Here is a 17,996-nt window from a genome sequence, read left to right as displayed (position 1 = left end):
TCAAACACCTTATTTGTAATTGCTAAGTGTGTAAGGCTATATGTATGTATCACCTCCATCCATGTTCTAAGACAAATGGGTTACCTACTACAGCACCTTCATCTTCAAAGCTGGACTGCCTTTAAGGTTGGGAAACACCATATGTTTCTTTAACTGTCTAAATGACATCAAATCTTGCATGGAGAAGAACTTATTTCAAAATGTCCTTCAAATTCCTTAAAACTAGATACCACGAAGACAAACAATAAATCCCATGTAGTTCAACATACACTTCTTTATTGAAAACATTTGAACATTAAAAAAACAACAGTGGCATGTAGATTTCAAGGAATACACTTCAACGTACTCTTTCCTATTTGTTCTTCGTCTTCTGTGATATGAAAGCATCAGATTTCCACACAGTCTGTATGCATCCTGCTTATAGTTTAGTTCTAAAATCCCGCCTTCCGTTTCTATCACAGTTATAGTTTTGTGGTCATTTTAAGACTCGGAAATAGTAAACATTACGGATGAATCTACAAAAAAAAAATAATGTATATTTTTAACTCTGCTTCAGAATAAATGCTCTGTTGCGTTACTGTGGACACAATCCATTCATATGTTAACAAGGCTTTTATTGTATGGTATTTCTCAAAGGCAAACTCAGTATAGACAGATAACGCTGGCAGCAGCAGCTATGCGCAAGCCAGATGTAGCCGTCACGTGCTGCTCAGGTCAACATTGTGACTCAAGTGTTAATGGCAAATTCAAGCTGTTTGAAGCTGATCTGGAAACAGTTATCCAGTTATCACCTCTCTGCTCGATTAATATATATGAGGTTGACCCACTCCACCCTTTCTCGACTTCAGTTGGTTCAGAATGCTTCTGCTAGACTTTACCTAGAACAAAGAATAGATAACAAATTGCTACTTGCTCACCTGCATTCGTACTTTTTGTTTTTAAAAGGTCATCCTTACAACAACTCCTCTCAGTTCCTCACTCATGCCTCAAAATCAAAGGTTACCGAGCTCTGTTGCAGCTCCCAGGCTCTGCTCGGCTCATTGAGTCCTGTCCCACCATTGACAATTTTAAATCAAATTTAAAGACCCATCTTTTTTCTCTTGCTTGTAGCTCAGTCTGAAGCTGTCCCATGGTTTTTGTCAAGTCCCCTCCTAACTAACTTATATTGTTCTCCAATTGCGGTTTATTCTATTCAATAATTTTATCATGTTAGTTGCTTTAATTTCTAAATTTTTAGTCTTGCTTTCTCCGTACCATTATTGTACCACATTATGTATTATAGCCTTTTTTTGTATTATTCCAATCCATCTGCCTCGTTTGGCAAGCACTTTGGCTCAACTACTGTTGTTTTTAATGTGCTATATAAATGCACTGACTTGACTAGTGATATTAATACATTATATACATTATCTTGCTGTTCAGATTACATTTTTAATCAAACTGTCATGTTGTAAACAAGCACATCACATTTCCATGCACATTTCTTTTTTGTAAAAATGACTAATGGCTGCGTTTGTTGCTTTACTCTCCACTGTTTTGCTTTTTTGAATGTGCTCACTTAATGAGCACAGTGATGCTCCCTTTCATGTGTTCATATCAAAGCCAGTCCTGTGCCGTAATTGTTTTGATAGGCATTTGTTAAAAATGTGTTTCTTTTATTATTTCTTTTTATTTTATTTTATCTTGCCTAAGCCGTAATGATTTAACCTACAGAGTAGTGACAGTTCCACTGGAACAAGTGCATAATTATACATTTAAGTGTTCTACTTAATGTGCTCATTTTCAAGCTGTCAAGGTCATTCGCTGGAGTGCCATTAGCAAAGAGAGGGGCCCTCTTTACCTGGGAACATGGCAGCCGCTTAATGCCCAACGCTCAAGAGGAGCATGGCACAGTATAGTAGTGCAGCCACCGAAAGCCAAGCAGACACAGCAATTCATTTATATAACACACTCTCTTACATAGGAAATGTAACGCCTATATATTTGAGTTCCTAATGTGTTTGTTGTATGTTCCCTGAACCCTGAACAGCCCACACTTTATCTGGCAATCAAGGCGAAAGGGTAATGACTCTTGTGTGTCTGAGGAGAGGGTTAAAGTAGTAGGGAGTGGAGAGCGGGGGAGCTGACACTGTGAACCCCTGATGGCCTTTCTGCTGGGTAGCCATGGCAACATCTAGCCCAGTCGTTAATGAGGCACAAGTGAGCTGTTAACAGAATACTGATTTTGGTTTGACATCAGCCCTGATTCATATCTGTCAGGAGGTGTTGATGAAATATGCACCCTGAGTTTCTTTTATAACTGCACATAAAATGGCCTCGGCGTTCTGTTTATGCAGCGAGTGCAAAACAAAATGTGCCATGGATGTTACTCACTGATTTAGAGTAATTATGTGGGTCAGCGCGCTATACAAAAGCAAACTGGCCAACAGAATGGTTTGCGAGACACAAAAACATGCCACCTGCAATTTCAATAGTTGACCTGTTGAAGATTTATTTATATCCCCATATACTTTATGTATAATATATAATTTAGTTCTGTGCACCACAATTCATAAAAACAAAGAAGAAAGAGGATGTATAAATACCCTCTTTGTGTATCAGTCATATGAAATGAAGTGAAAGCAAAGCCCTGACTGAGCATGTGCCCTTCACATGTTCCTATGCGTATGAATTATTTATTAAGGTGCTGGGCACAATGGGTGGTAGGAGGTTGAGAGGAGCATCAGTGACTGGCACAGTAATGACAGTGTCTGGACACGTCTCACAACGCCGCTCTCTGATTGGTGACCTTACACGAGTGGCAGAGGTTAGAAATGTTCGGCTATGAGAGCCGGGCCTGTTTTTTTTTGTGGCGCTGCTTCACCAAATCCAAATTAGCCAGCGGCTCCCAAATTGCTCTCTAAACCTGCCAGTGCAGCGCGCCGTCTCATGCTGTAAATGATTAGCGCATTAACAGCATAGTGAGGGGACTAACTTGGTGCTCCAGACCCCTTGTTAAAGCAGTGAAAAGCATAGCTGTGAGGTATAATTCATTGCAGTGGCAGCTAATGAGTGGATGCTACAGTGGGAAAGATGATGGTAATAAGCACAGACTTTACTCCATCTTAACACAGGTTAGGATTCAGGATGAGGAGCTGGTTGTTAGAGAAGTATTTACAAGTAATCTAAAGCTGAGTTGGCACATGCGGTCGCTGGCAGTTGCTGGAAATGAATGGAGTGTTATGAAGGACCTGGCTTATTGTTGACGTTTTCTAATAACAGAAACTGATGGGAGATAAGTCTAACTCTAGAGCTGGGTATCATTTGAAATGAATACCGGTGCTAAACAATGTCTGAATTTTAGCACCTCTGAAGATACCTCACATTGATAAATATTGACAATGTTTCTTTTCTCAATTTGCTTTTAGTTTAAGTTTCCAATTAGCGCTAAATGGTGTAAATTAAAGACAGCCTGTGATGTGTTTTCTAGTTGCCTTGTAAGCTAATTCAGTTCATTCAGAAAATGTCTACACCATTTGAGCTTCAGAATCCAACCATATTTTGCATTAAAAATCAGAACAATTGGCTTTAAGGACTTTAAAATGGCGGCAGTCTTGGCAAACTATTAATAAACAGCACACCCCCACCGACGCAGCCCCTTCCACTCTTCAGTGCAGTGTTAAATGCATGGTACATGTAAGAACCTAACCAAGCAGTCAATGACACCACGGTCACATTTCGGTCAATACATCATAAAGTATTGAAATGAAACACCTAGCCATGTGTTGCCTCAGTGCACATGCAAGTGTCTCTCTTTGCTTGTGAACATATTGGGGAAATATAAATCTAATTCCTTTACATGACACATGAAAATTTGTTTTAGACATGAATATATGCTGGTAGTTTGCTCCTGTGCATGAGAAGCAGATACGATGACGCTTCAGTGGAGTTTACGTCAGCTTTCTAATGTCTACAAACATACAAAGAGGGCACTGAAGGCAAATGAGCAAATTTATATTCCGTTTTCTTGAGGAAACCACAGACGTACCAAACGGGGCCACCATTGTGTTCTTTTTTTCCCTGTGGTTTTGTTCATCCATTTTCTCTCCAGTGAAGGCCCAGGGTCTCAAAACACACACAAACATACACAGACTTACATCAAGGCATGCACAAATACACTTTTGGCCCAGATTTTCCACCCTCGTGTCTGCGGGGTGTTTAAATACCAGAGTAGAGTTGTCTAAATGATAATTGCTTCTGAAAGGTTGATTTGTGGCTATATCAGAGGGGGTAACTCTCTTCTCAGTGTTGAGCGAGATTAGCCATGGATCTTCGGGATTTATCACTTGAGGCATACGGATTAATGCTGCAACGAAGTTTAAAACAGAATCACTGGCGACCGCATCGTTTTAAAGAAATAAGAAGAGCTTATATCAGCTCAAGACATTATCAGAAGAAGAAAGGGAAGCTAATCAGCTTTTTTAATGCTAATTATTCCTAATGAGGATTAGATTTTTTTTTAAAAATAAGTAAAACAATACTCTGAGACCTATTTTGTCAGAACAGTTACAAAAAGTATTTTACATTATCATAAATTCCTAAACTTGTTTGGACATGTATAATACAACATGTTATATAGCATTTCCATTATTCTTCAGTTCTTTATTTAGTCTTACAGTAAACTTAGCTCTGAAGGCATTCAATGAGCTGAAACTGCAGTTTTAATGGTCTTTTTTGTCGGGTACTGGATCTAATTAAGTCACAACTCCATCTGCTATTCTGTGTGTCAATAGAAATCACACCTTAGTGATTCAGAGACAAAATTAAATGAGATTGCCTCCCTAATGTGTGCGGTTAGAAGCATGTCTGAGTTCTCTGAGACCCATTATCTCACCCACAATGCAAAGTAAATGTATGGATAATAGGTTTAGCTGCCTAGATATGCTTCTATTACAGGTTTATCTATGATGGAAGGTGCAATTTATGGCATTAGAGGAGGCCAGACAAAGAATGAATCATAACCCAGATATCTGTAAATAAGATTCTCAAGGTTTTAAGCCTTAAAAGGAGCACGTGTTCAGTATCTTCTGTCATTAATCATTAAAGGAAGTATGCATTTGTGGCCCCTCCCTTGTCTCCATATGGTCAGAAATTGATTTTCTACAAAAAACTAAGATGCAATTTACTCGCCGCTGCCAATGTTAATCTGTTTACATACTTTAATTATGTTCATTCATGTTAGTTTATTGGACTGAAAACTGAAATGTGTCTGTTTACCCTGCTCTAATCTTGAGAAATGTATCTATTCTCATCTGAATAGTAATAGTTGGGTGTGAACCACTTTGTTGGGCAGGCAAACAGGAGCAGGTGCAGCAGATATACATACATACAGTAACCCATATCATTTAAGCAGACTGGCCCTGCTGATATGAGTGCAAGTCAGCATCATGACTGCAGCTTAAGGCCAAACTGTGATAAATTGGATGAGAAAATGAACATGTCATTGAGCCAGGGGGATCCATTTTGCACATTTGGGTTGTGATACATTGTCAGTCACAGGTTTAGACTAACATAAAGGAATGCTTATGCACCCTGGTGCCATGAAATTAAGCAATGAGGCACAATGTGATGTTTTCCAGAGGTGTAAATAACTAGCTTTGCACTAGTCTGGTGATAACTGCAGAATGACTGTAGAAAATAGCCTGCCAATACCAAGTTCAAGAAGGTATTATTACGGGGAATGGTCTGTCAATAAGATCCCATCTCGAGAGTCCAAATGACTGGAGTGTGTTGGCTACATCTCAGTGATAACTTTAACCTAATTGACAGGGGCTCCGCTGCCTTCTGGGGCGCAGGAGGACTGACAGAGCGAGAATGGAGATTAAGGAAAGGAGTGAACAAAGGTGAGGCGAGGGAATGAGGTGCTTGCGTGCATTAGGGGATGAGGGGGTACAGCGGAAAAGGAGCCATGGAGTTGATGCGCAAGGGATTGCTGGTCAACTAGCAGCGAGAGCCGGAGCACTGTCACTTTTTCCGCTCGCCATGTCTGCTGGCCCTGACAGCAATCCATTTGAGGGGCTCATGGTACTAAGAGAGTGCTAAAACCCAATCAAACAGGCTGGAAGGAAAAAGGCGAGACGCCAGGGCCCAGCCGGCTTCCACTTGTGTGAGCAATTCACCCCAGACTGACCCGTTCAGGCATCTTAAATAAGCCATGCGCATCATGGATGGCAGAAAAGCCACACTCGGGGACCTGAAGACAGCCATGTATCTGTAAAAGCTGGAGAGTGCTTTTTGAAATCAAAGAAGACTCCATGTTTGCCCTCATCAAGGTCAAATGAGAATGAAACAACATTTAAAGAAATGTAGAAAGAAATTTGTTGGACACAACTTAATGCTACCAACTAGAATAAGTTGTGTGTTTTTTCCCCTACTACCTCCCATATTCTGTCAATTATGGGTTGACCTATTCATTTATGTTTGTTGTTGAGCTTTAGAAAAATTGACAGATATAAAAAGTATAATATACTACCAATTAAGGAACCAATAAAAATATCATAATGGGTCATGAAATATGGCAGATTAGCTTCCATAATACTAAAAGCAGCACTCAAAGAAAGGAGCAGATCTTACTACTTTAATCCCCTGTTGAAAGGTCAATGTAGGTGCATTGATCATGTCTTCATCATGCAATCATGTGACAGAGCTGGCACTGGTGAGAAAAGCACTCAGGCAGATTAAAAGAACAATAGAATAGAATTTATAGCTTTTTGTAGCTTTTTATCCAGAATGATTAACAGAACATTGACAAAGCAGTTTCCAGTTACTAAAAGTGAAAAGATGGATTTCATTATTTGTATTTAGTATTGCAGACAGAAAATAGTTAGTTAGTTAATAGCTAAGCTATGTAGGGCAAGAGATCAGGGCAACACGCATTTCTGTAAACATCTTCAATCAACCATGCACTAAATGCAGAAAAGATTTTCCTCCCTAACAGGATTACATTGTTTTACAAAAATCAATACTTACCAGCAGTGCGACTGCAATCGACGCCACCTCAAAGAAGCTGCTCAAGTTCAACAAAAGATCAGAGGAAGTTAGCTGGTGAAAGCGTAATCAAATGGCATCTGTCAGTACTGCGAGCTGTGTTGGACAGTGTCTCCTGGCACCCTGGTTTGCTTTGGTTTTCCAAATGTTTGGTGAGAATGTAATTAGCTAGCACTGGGCAGACACAACCTCATTTGAGATGGGCTTCACTAGCGTTGTGTGTTTTTCTCTTCTCCTTCCCTTGTGTGTTATTGTACACAGAATTAACTCTGACAAAATGGTAATTAATATTTCCCCTCCATTGTTGAAGAGGAGAGGGGACGCAAGAGCACTGGTGCCAGGATCCAAAGGAGGGCACTGCCAGACTGGCCATCTTGCCAGCTTTTTATTTTTGCTAGGAGAAAGTGTTTTTCAATAAGCCAACCTAATGGTGTTTAAAATATATATGTGTATGTTTCTGTGATTATTTTGACCCAACTGTTTACAAAAGATCAATAAATAACTGGTTTTAGTTTGGAGGCTTAGAATATTAAAACTGACCATTTATTTGTATGTATTTTTATTTCAGGAGGTGGGGGATGTGGGCAGGAACACCAAAGAACCAGTACAGTCAGATGGTATATGAGAATGGAGAACCCTGCTGGCAAGGAGGTTCACGCAGTACTACAGTAAGTGTTTCACACAGAACCATACATACAAACCTACATTAGACACACTCACAGTAGTGGGAGCATATGAGAGTACAAAGAATAAACATGAATAAACTAATAGACAGACAGATGAACAAATGGTACGAACACACTGACCCTCTGTCAAATACACAGATGGGTAGATGATACAGTAAAGGACGAGGGAACAGAAAGAAGTCGTTTGCACAGCTCATTAGAGTTCTACCCTAAATAAAAGATGTGATACACAGACCCTGTTTGGATTGTAATTCATTATGGCAGATGTGGAAATTTTAGTTTAATTATGGTTTCTATCTATGTAATATTATGTAGTGGTAATGTTAGTCAACACAAATCCAGTAAATACTTGCACCACAAAACCAATTCACTTGCTATTATTATTATTATTAATACTAATTCACCATTGTTATGGCCGTTGTCATCATCGTTGTCGTCATCATCATCATCATCATTATTATTAGTCATTTCTACTAGTAGTTGGTGCTATTGTTGTTGCTGTCGACTCTGTCTCTGTATTTCTCTCTTTACCATCCACCCCCTCCTTCTCTCCCTCTCTCTCTCTCCAACCCCAACCGGTCGAAGCAGACGGCTGCTTTCTGCTTCTTAAAAGGAAGTTTTTCCTTGCTGCTGTCGTAAAGTGCTTGTTCTTGGTGAGAAGTGTTGGGTCGTTAAAAATAATTTCATAAAATTTATTTTAATAAAAAAGTGTACGGTAGAGTAAGCGTACAGTCTAGACTTCTTTAGTCTAGAGATTGTGATATGGATCATGCTGATTGAATTAGTACTGTGACAACAGGTCAACACATAGGAGGTTTTGACTTTGCATTAACTTGGGAAATTATTTATAATTAACACATGTATCTAATATAAGTTTATTCCAAATAAAGACCTGGTTCTCTCTGTCCCTGAGGCAAATATATTTAAAGGAAATTACAGTAGTTTGGTCAGGTTTCTGCTGCCACTCCAAAAGGTGGACAGGCTTTCCAGAAACAATGTCCTCATTACTCAAGATAATCCACACAACCCACTGTCAAGCATTTTCATAGAGATTACTAAAGTGGGCCTAGATGAGCAAGTCCTCAGAGGCTTTTGACACATTACTCATAGGTCATAAATGATGCCGAACCCTCTTTTTACATCAGCCCACAAAGATTCTTAAGCTACACACTTTGGAAAACCCTCCTCCCCCCACAGAAACCAAAAGATGCTGTCGATAAAGACTTCAAAAATCCACCTTACAAATAAATACAACTTAAGTTAACTGTACAAAGAGGCCATGCACTGCTTATTTCCAGAGGGAAAGCTAAAGAAAACAGCCAAATGAAGCTCCTCTCACCACATTCATCAGGGACAATTTGAAGCCTTCTCGCCCAGTCTGCTCTCTGCATGCCTCATTCTGCGCATGTGTATTTCAACAATGGGGAGTTAGTCAGTCAATCAGTAAAAGACATTCAGTCCTCATGGCCCACTCAGCAGCCTGGCAAAAAGATGTTTTGTTCAAAGCCAAATGATGGAAGCTGACTTGCTTTCCCCCCTCTGTCAGTCTTCATTGGTTTTATGGTTAATGTCGCTCCGGTTGCATTCTCCTGCAGCTCTCTCTTCTACTGCTCTTTCTATTTTCGCAGTATTCCCTACTCTTTCAGTCCCTTTTATGAGATTCATTTACATTTTTGTGTGAGAATTTGCTCAATTAAAAATGCAGCACATTTAATCATCTTATATTCTGTGCCTGGCCCCCTCTTCAAATCAGAGTCCAATAAATGTCGTTTGCAAATGTATGCACTCAAGCCATCCAGGGGCCCCCCTTGAAAAGACTAAATTGAATTCCTTTGATACGACCCCCTAACCGTGTGCAGTCGGCATAAATGAAGTCTCGTCAGAAGTCGACGCTCATTATATTTGAAATGCTGAACCTCGTCTCTCTTTCAGCGGTGAAACACACTTTATACTTGAGTAGTGGGACCAGTGATGTATTGTTTCAGTGGGGGATATTGAAGTAATCCAAATTCAAGCTTCTCACAGTGTATCTTAAGACTCTGTAGGGAAGGGTGAACTCAACTGTTTCATTTATTAATTAAATGCAAAGTGTTGGACTGTGACTGTTACATGTGAGCAGTGAGTTCAGCTACAGCTAGCACAACTGTGGCTCCAGATATAAACCAGCCTCTCCCATTGTTTAAATTCCAGTATATTGGACATTTCTTTGTAGATTTGGCCATTATTTCAAGAAACATGAACCCTCATACAAGTTTGAAACAAACCCCCAGGTTTACCAAAATTGGAAGAGAAAACAAAAGCGAACAGTAAAAGACAAATCACCCAAAAAGTTTCTTAGTTTCTGTAGTTGTCGACATATAGTTTTCCTGTGAAATGAGGGGATAACTGACGACATTTTGTGTGCACTCACTATCAGTTTTACCTCCAGAGAAAACTTCTAGACTGTTCGCTTGTTTACAACCTGTCATGTTTCCTGCCCTTTTGTACTTTTTTGGGGCAACAGATCTCAGCCATTAGTTTTGGTGAAAGCAGTGTTGTCATAAGCAGTACAAACGCTACAAAAATAAGACCCATATTGTAATATACCATATCTATCTTTTGATGTTATTTCCATTATTTTTCCACTCAACCTGTAGTCAGATGTACCCATTGTAGGGTGTCTTATGGGACAGAAAGATGAAGACAAAGAACCAAATAATGATGCAGCAGAAACCAAGACATTTTGATTTAGCTCCAAAAATCTAACCAATGCAACTCAGTAGCATCTTTCTTTAGACCCTCCCTGCCTGTTTGTGACTCAGGCTTTTTGTTATAAATGAGTCTCCATGCTGAGACAACCCTGATGATGTCACTATGACATCATCTGTTTTTTCACATGAGTAGTACTAACCACAGTGTGTAATCTGATCTTCATGTGAAATATTGGTGGAGTGTCTCTTTAACATAATAAACAGAGTCAATACAAAAGTACACACAAAAGCTTTAAACGTAAAACCACACAACCCCCCCAGCACTGATCTCTGGCACCTGCAAGTCAAAATTGAATTTCCATGTGCACAAGTACATAGGAAAACACTTGGTCTCACCAAGCAGCACACACCCACTTAATATCTCAGTGCAACAAGATACTAAGTGACATAACAAAAGACTCTATTTTTAATCCAAGTACGGGACAAAACCAAATCACCACTTGTACCAGCCTGAAACTTCAGCACAATAATACCTGTCAAGTTCCCGTCTCTCTCCCTCTCCAGGTGCTTTTGTTCGCCAGAGGGATCTGTTCAGGGTGCAGTATGATGTGAGGGGTTGCTATGGAAACCCTCTAGAAGTAAAATAAGTTGGGTTTTTTTCCCTTCCACTCTCTTGCAGAGGGCGTCAAAGTCACCTATTAAAGTCATGACAGTGGTAATCGCATCCTCGCATGTCCACACGTGGGGAAGACAGCGGTGATGTCCCATAATGCCACAGTGTCCCGCAGTCACAGCATCACTTTGGGTCTTGTAAAGTCTCTGATTGCAGGCTAGGCAGTGATGAAACTCCTCAAGTGCAGTACAATCCTTTTATTTGACAAGAGACCTGATCATGTTTGATTCACTAGTTCTGTAGTTTCGGCATAATTTATAGTAAATCCCATTTCTTCACAAAAGTTTGAAAATCATTAAAACAAGAGGTAGGACAGCGTCTTCAATCAGCCCCCTTTGGGAGATAAAACTGACATGGCTCTTGACTCAGGCTAACTATGGCTCCTCTACAACACCACCTCAACTTTCCTTTCTTTGTGCTTTTCTAGGTCACACTGACATGCGGAACGGAGACAGCCTTGCGATCGGTGAAGGAGCCCAGCAAATGCCAGTACATCATGGACTTTCAGACTCCTGTGGCCTGTCAGCCGGTGCTAAAGCAGCGGGGCATACACAGTGAACTGTGACCTCTTCCCTCACTGGCCTAGCCTAGATTAACTTAGCCCCCTCCCACTGCATCCCCTTGGCTAGCCTGCGGTGACAGGCTGGGGTCCTGAGGGTCCCCTGTGACATCTGTGTTGTCAGAACATATATACTTCCAAGTAAGTCTTGCTAAGGTCAGAATCAGATTTTCAGTAACACTGCTCCTAGACAACTTTAGTTTTCATTGATTGTTACAGTACTGCTTTACATTGGATATTTGAATAGAGCATTTATTGAATCATTACGTCTACACAAGTATTCACACTGCAGTATATTTCTTATACGTGTTTACACTTAAGGCGATATTCAATATTTGTCTTATTGTCAATAAATTCCTTGAAAAGACCAAAACCAAAACTGATTTGATCCTCCGAACAAGTATTGCCTGTTTAGCCAAAGCCTGATATAGCTTAGCATAGGCTCCATTGAAAACTATTTTAAAACACATCAGTGCACATGTTTCTTCATTACCACGAACATGAGAAGTGTCAATCCTCTATAGCTGATTGTGTATTAATCCGCAGCTGAAAATAGTCTAAAACAAATAGTAAATAGAGGTAAACAGGGCTATTTAATTGTTTGAGTAATGTTAAAAACAAAACAGTTCCCAGCTGTTTTAGGGAATTATTTAGCTTCTTTTTAGAGAATGTAACTATATATTTGTGACCCGTGACAAGAACAAATAGACTAGGGTAAGGAAGTCAGAAAGTATTAAGACTGTTGGCTTAAGTACTGTTTTCATTATATGTATTCCAGTGTATTTACACTTAAGCCTCAACAACATTACTATGTAGATAGTCGAATAAATAAAGTGACACTGCAAGTAATGTAAATGCTGTATCAAATGACTGCTCAAGCACAAATAAAAGGACTGTCCTACTTTACAACCGTACTTTAGTTCTTTCTTTAATTCTGCTTTTACTGCAACAGTTTTAATGGCTCGTGTATTATTTCCTACACAGTTCCACAGTAAAACATGCTAAAACGTGTTTTTAAATATTAAAAATGTACAGTGTAGGCGTTTGTAAACTACAGCTACATAATATATAGTCTCACAACACTTTCACAATATTTACACACTTTCAACTATTATTAGTGATGCATTGTGTACTGAATATAACATATCTTGATTTCACAGGATTCTGCCAGCGTTAGCAGTCTGCTGTGCATGCTATTTATGATGTTGTTATGTAAGAGATTGTGGGGTTTCTGCAGCAGAGCCCTCTGCTCATTAATGGGGAGCTAAATCAGCTGTCAGGTATCCAATAGGCTGCCTGATATATTCCTGCCCTGCTGGGGCAGCTGGGTGGCTGTTTGCCTGCTAGCAATGCAATAGCCTCGGGCCCTGTTGCCCAGGGACTGCTGTTTTTTATTTATCTGGCTTCAGCTCCCATCCACATTCTCAATTTGATGGCGAATGTAACTTTTTTTTAGGTTCGGCTTCGGTTTTTGGAATAATAGGTTTGTTTAAGGCGTCAATAAAGTCGGACGCAAGACATTCCTGCAAGCAACTTCTCTAAACTAACCTCACATGTAAGTCTACTGTAGGTTTGAGCTCTTTTAGCTTTCTTCAGTGGAAGTAATCTGACTCCACAGAGACGTGTTAATACAGCAAAATCTGAAAACACATGCTGTAATTATCATGGTTTTCATGCATCAGTGAGGCCAAACACATCAATTGATCAGCTGGAAAGACAAAAACTGCTTTTTCTGAGAATCTAATCCATTTTGATTCCTCACCATCTCAGCAACAACACAATATCACTGTATATTTTAATCTCCCCCTCATTCAATGTTTCAAAGGCAACAGATGCCAAAGCTGATGTCAGCATAAAAAACACTAAGCCTTCACAGGCTCCTAACTCTAGCAACAGCTGGAAATGCTGCCAATCACACAGACCGTGTCAAGAGCAGCACTCTGTCTAATATTACATTACTGGCATCTGGACAAAACTTTATATTGCATCATTGCCATATGGAGACCATGTGATGGTGTTTCATAAAAAACTTTTCCTTGGATAAAACCTGCTTCCACAAAGGAACAGAATCAACAATCTGCAGGGTATCAACAACTCCTCACTTTACTGAATGATCATCATGTGTTAAATTACTTGCGTGCTTCACCCCATACAGTGTGGGTGGGAGCCACGCTGGAAGACTGCAGTTTAAATGGACAGTTGTTTGGAAAAAGAAGAAGAAAAAAAAAACTAGCACTGCTAAGTTTCGGTATCGTTTTTTTTTAACTGACTGGCCATTGATGTGTTGCTGCGGATCAGAAAAGGTAAGGAGGGAGTTGTGGGAAGGATTCAGTAGGGAAACTGAGCACATGCTGAGCACACACACACACACTAACACATACTTACACACCTCCATTCAGCACATTTGCACATGAAGGGGCAGGGATGGAAAGTCTTTCCAGTTGAGCGTGGGCGTATTTGTGTGTTGACTCCAAATTGCTAAAAAGGCCCAGAGGCTTTATATTGCATTAAATCTCCGACTCAGCTTTGTAGAAACTAGTTCAGGCTACCTGTTCTCTGGAGTGGGAGACGCCGAGGCCTTCGTCTGACTGACTGACTGACTGACTGACTAGTGAGTGACTGACTGGTTGACTGACGCCCACCACAACCCTTTGCCGCTTTCACTCTGTGGAGATTGTTTTTAAGCTTCCTCCTTTGAAGGCAGGCCAGTTATACCCTCAGGGCTGAGAGGGAAAAAAGGGCGCTCGCGTTGAGTCGGCGTGCGACAGTCACATCCATCTCCCTCGTGTCCACGCTTACTCCAATCTATTCAGTCACGATACTGACGCTTCACAGTCAGCCTCTAGCCTACATATTCTCTGCAAACAACACCATTGAAAGGCGTTTGGTTTGTGAGAATACAGTACATACAGTATGTACAGTTTCAGGCCTACACTCACTGCTCTATCAGGCTTTAGTACCGTTTCTATTTCTGTGACTGATATGTTGACCAGCATTATTTGCTTTTTTCGTGTCTAATATTAAAGTTAATTGGATTCTGTTTTTCTTTAGAGTAGGTGAAAAACTAAAGTCACTGGTTAGCATTTTCTTCCAGTATTGAGATTGGTCATAGTCACTGTTTGATTTAGCAGGTCTTGTCAATCATATTATTTATTTCTCTTTCTCAGCCAAGTAGTTTAAATGAGCTTTAGAATAACATTAACACCTTTTTTATAATCAGTAAATTGTGTCAATTTACTAAAAAGGAACTTTTTTCCATAAACCTGCAACAACAGATCATTTTAGTCACTTGGGGGCAGTAGAAACAAGCTTTAAGCACAAATTGATATACTGTATTACCTTTAAAGTGTATGTATGTAAAACAGTTTGCTAACAGCTTGTACATTTTAGCAGATACCAAAAAAACATTAGCATTCATTTGGAAGGTTTCTGGCCACCTAATAAGTCCAATATTCACTTTTCTTTTGACTCTGTTTTGGTCTCCACCAACTCTGGAGGGAAATATCTGTCTCTCTTTAGCAGCTAAATGCTAAATGTTCACCAGCCAGTCGCTGATGTTAGCTGTTCTGTCTGTCAGATTTTTAGAACTTTTTCACTCATGGACACTAATGAGAGCATTGAGACACTGAAACAAAACAATAAAGCTGCGGCCCGTAAAACTAAACTAATAACAGGCGCTATAAAGCTCTGTAGAGCTGAACTGCAGAGTAAGGTGATAATTCTCTGCGTTCATCGCTACAAGAGACCCTCTTTACATTACATGTTGTCATTTGATCTTTTGTGTTAAAATACTGATTGCACCAGCTTTAATGTTAATGCTAGCCTAACAGTAGCACAAGCAGAGAGATATTTATAACGTCCTGTGTACAGTGTGTACGGAATTAAGCATAGCTGCATTTATTCCTTATAGTTTTCATTTACAAGAGGCAGCATGTTATTTCTGGCTTTAAAGTTGCTCCATTGTGTCTTAATTAAGGTTTCTGAGAAGCTGAGGGCTTCTTCCACACAGGCTTATTCTGTTTTACTGTGCAATATTTCAGAAAAGCAACAAGATGTAATAATGGCAAAGGCTAATAACAGTCTGAGGCATTACCTCAAAATCTACACTATGTCAAAACACTGGTAGATATACTGTAGATTATCAGCTTCAGAATCACACCTTGCGTTACTCAGTGAGAGAGCATGTTGACACCATATAGGAACGAAGAGGAGTGAGAGAATTAGAGATGCAGATGAACAAAGACTAATATTGACACGAGGATGGGAAAGAGAAGGGGAGGGGGGGAGATACACAGACAAATAAACAGAAGCAAAAATGACAGAACAGGACGAAGCTTGAGGGAAAACTGCTTTGAGAGGAGGAGAGACAAACTGACTCAGTAGAAAACGGCAATGGGAGGAGCAGAGGGAGAGAGAGAGAGACGTGAAACTGGGAGAGGGAGGGAAGGGAGGAGGTATAAGCAACACTGCCTATCTAGCGGAGGGTAAATGTTTCTGTGTTTGTGCTCTCACGTCGGCGAGCGAGGCTCAACACTTCCCCTGTGGAGTGGATGAGTGTAAGCGTGTCGCGGTTGGAGGCTGGAAGGCCGAGCTGTGATAGCATGTGGTTACCAGGGGCCTCCCGCAGTTGGCTTCTCCCACTTACAGTAGAGGTGGCTGTTTAATAAATGGGCACGTTTAGAATCCCCTTAAATTACATAGAATAACTGTAATATTGCCGGCATATTCAATTAAGGACAATTACTAACATTGCCTCAAAGGTGAGTCATATTTAATGTCAGCTTATAGCTTGTTTGTTGCCGGAGCTCGGCGGAGGCCAGATCGTCCGTGCCCAAAGTGCAGGAGCACTGCTTAAAAAAAATTAATTGTAAAATGATTTCTAATGCCAAGAGGAGCAATGTGAGTTATGAAAGCATATATCAAACAAAGACAGAGACTGTGCTGACAAAAAGGAACAGTGGTTACAAATTGAAACTAACCAACAGGGAAATGACGGAAATCAACAGCTTTGCGAGCGGCTGCTAATCTAAAACCTAATAATGTCATACCTTTGTCGCGGTGTTTGCAAAGGGGATTTAGTTCGCTCAAAGACTGATTTGCATTTTAAAAAATACGGCTTTTTTTTTTTTTTTTTTGAAGGGAGATGATCGGCAGAACCCCCCAAAAAAAGTTGTTGCCTTTCCTGCTCCAGTTTTCTGTTAATAAAAAGTTAATTAAAGAATGCAAAAGAGTATGCAAATGAGCTGGTGATTATATAGCGGAGTCCCTATAAGTTTTAAAAGTGTTGTAAATTGTTTTTTTTGTTGTTATTGTATTTTTTTAATCCAATTTTCATTTATTTTTCTTCTTGCAAAACCAAACTGTATCTCAAATACCTTCAAATAAAAACCTAAAATAATGAGCTCAGGGACCCGCTAACAGCAGATAATCGGTTCATTTTTGCTGCTTTCAAACATTAGCTATAAATAAAAAGTTGATATTTATTTACTTTCATCCATCATCAAAATTTTAACTTAATTAAATTAATTAGCTCAGTTTGTCGTATAGGAAAATGCAGACAGTTCTGTCTTGGAACACACTCAGTAATATGAGAATTTTTAAATAAATGTCATTTAGGTGTTGGTGTGTTTATGTGAATGTACAGTATGTGTACTGTTGCAGATGATAATTTCAGCTGTTGTGGTCTGGTCCTGTGCCCATCAGCGTCACATATATAAACCCGTTGACATGCTGGAACTTGATCAACAGTTGCAATCCAAACACTTTCCTCGCCCTTCTGTGGCTGTTTCTCCCTCAGCAAATTGTTGTTTTTTCCCTCTTGTAGCCCCCATTAGGATGATACATGAGAGGAGATGCAGAGGGGATGGTTAATCTTTCAGGGAGAGAAAGACCAGAGAGAGAGGGGGGGAGGTAGAGAGCGGCGTGCCATGTACATAAATAAACAGGATGTTGGGATTTAGCAGGAAAATGTGTGGAGGGAAGACGCCGCTCACAGATAGAAAACAGAAGGCCAAGAAAGAGAATTGTGGGCCTGAGTGAGGAGATGGAAAGTGATTGAAACGGAACAACGTGGAAAAACAGATGGAATGAAAACCAGACCCCGGATAAAGAGAAAGAGGGAGAGAGAAAGTGGGATATAGCGAGAGGGAGAAGGAGAGCAGCGGTATCCTGGTGGGCGAGGGGAGGGGATTCTGGAGGGCTATATTAAGCTCAGTTTCTCCACAGGAGCTGCTTAATGAGCACAGAGTTTGTAAGTAATTATTGGTTATCAACCTGATAATAGTCATTGCTCCATTTTGTGTAGCAGTTTCCACATACTTATACAATTATGGCAATTATTAACGAAGCAGCGTCTTTGCGTC

At 40.1% G+C, this 17,996-nt stretch overlaps 1 protein-coding gene across 1 annotated transcript in view; it reads left to right on the top strand.

Annotated features, from left to right (window-relative positions):
• LOC118338439 (glucosidase 2 subunit beta-like) overlaps positions 1-11,933 on the top strand; it is a 121,859-nt gene extending 109,926 nt beyond the window's left edge. The window contains exons 14-15 of the mRNA XM_035675738.1: positions 7,595-7,694; positions 11,503-11,933. Coding sequence (XP_035531631.1) covers positions 7,595-7,694; positions 11,503-11,640 — 238 coding nt within the window. The 3' untranslated portion in view covers positions 11,641-11,933. The remainder of the gene's footprint in view (positions 1-7,594; positions 7,695-11,502) is intronic.
• Positions 11,934-17,996: the final 6,063 nt, after the last annotated feature.

The sequence above is a fragment of the Morone saxatilis genome, unplaced genomic scaffold, assembly GCF_004916995.1.
Source record: "Morone saxatilis isolate NCDOM2014 unplaced genomic scaffold, NCSU_SB_2.0 Contig4, whole genome shotgun sequence".
Lineage (NCBI taxonomy): Eukaryota > Metazoa > Chordata > Actinopteri > Moronidae > Morone > Morone saxatilis.
The sequence above is the reverse complement of the archived record's forward strand: the minus strand, read 5'-3'. Positions and strand labels throughout refer to the sequence as shown.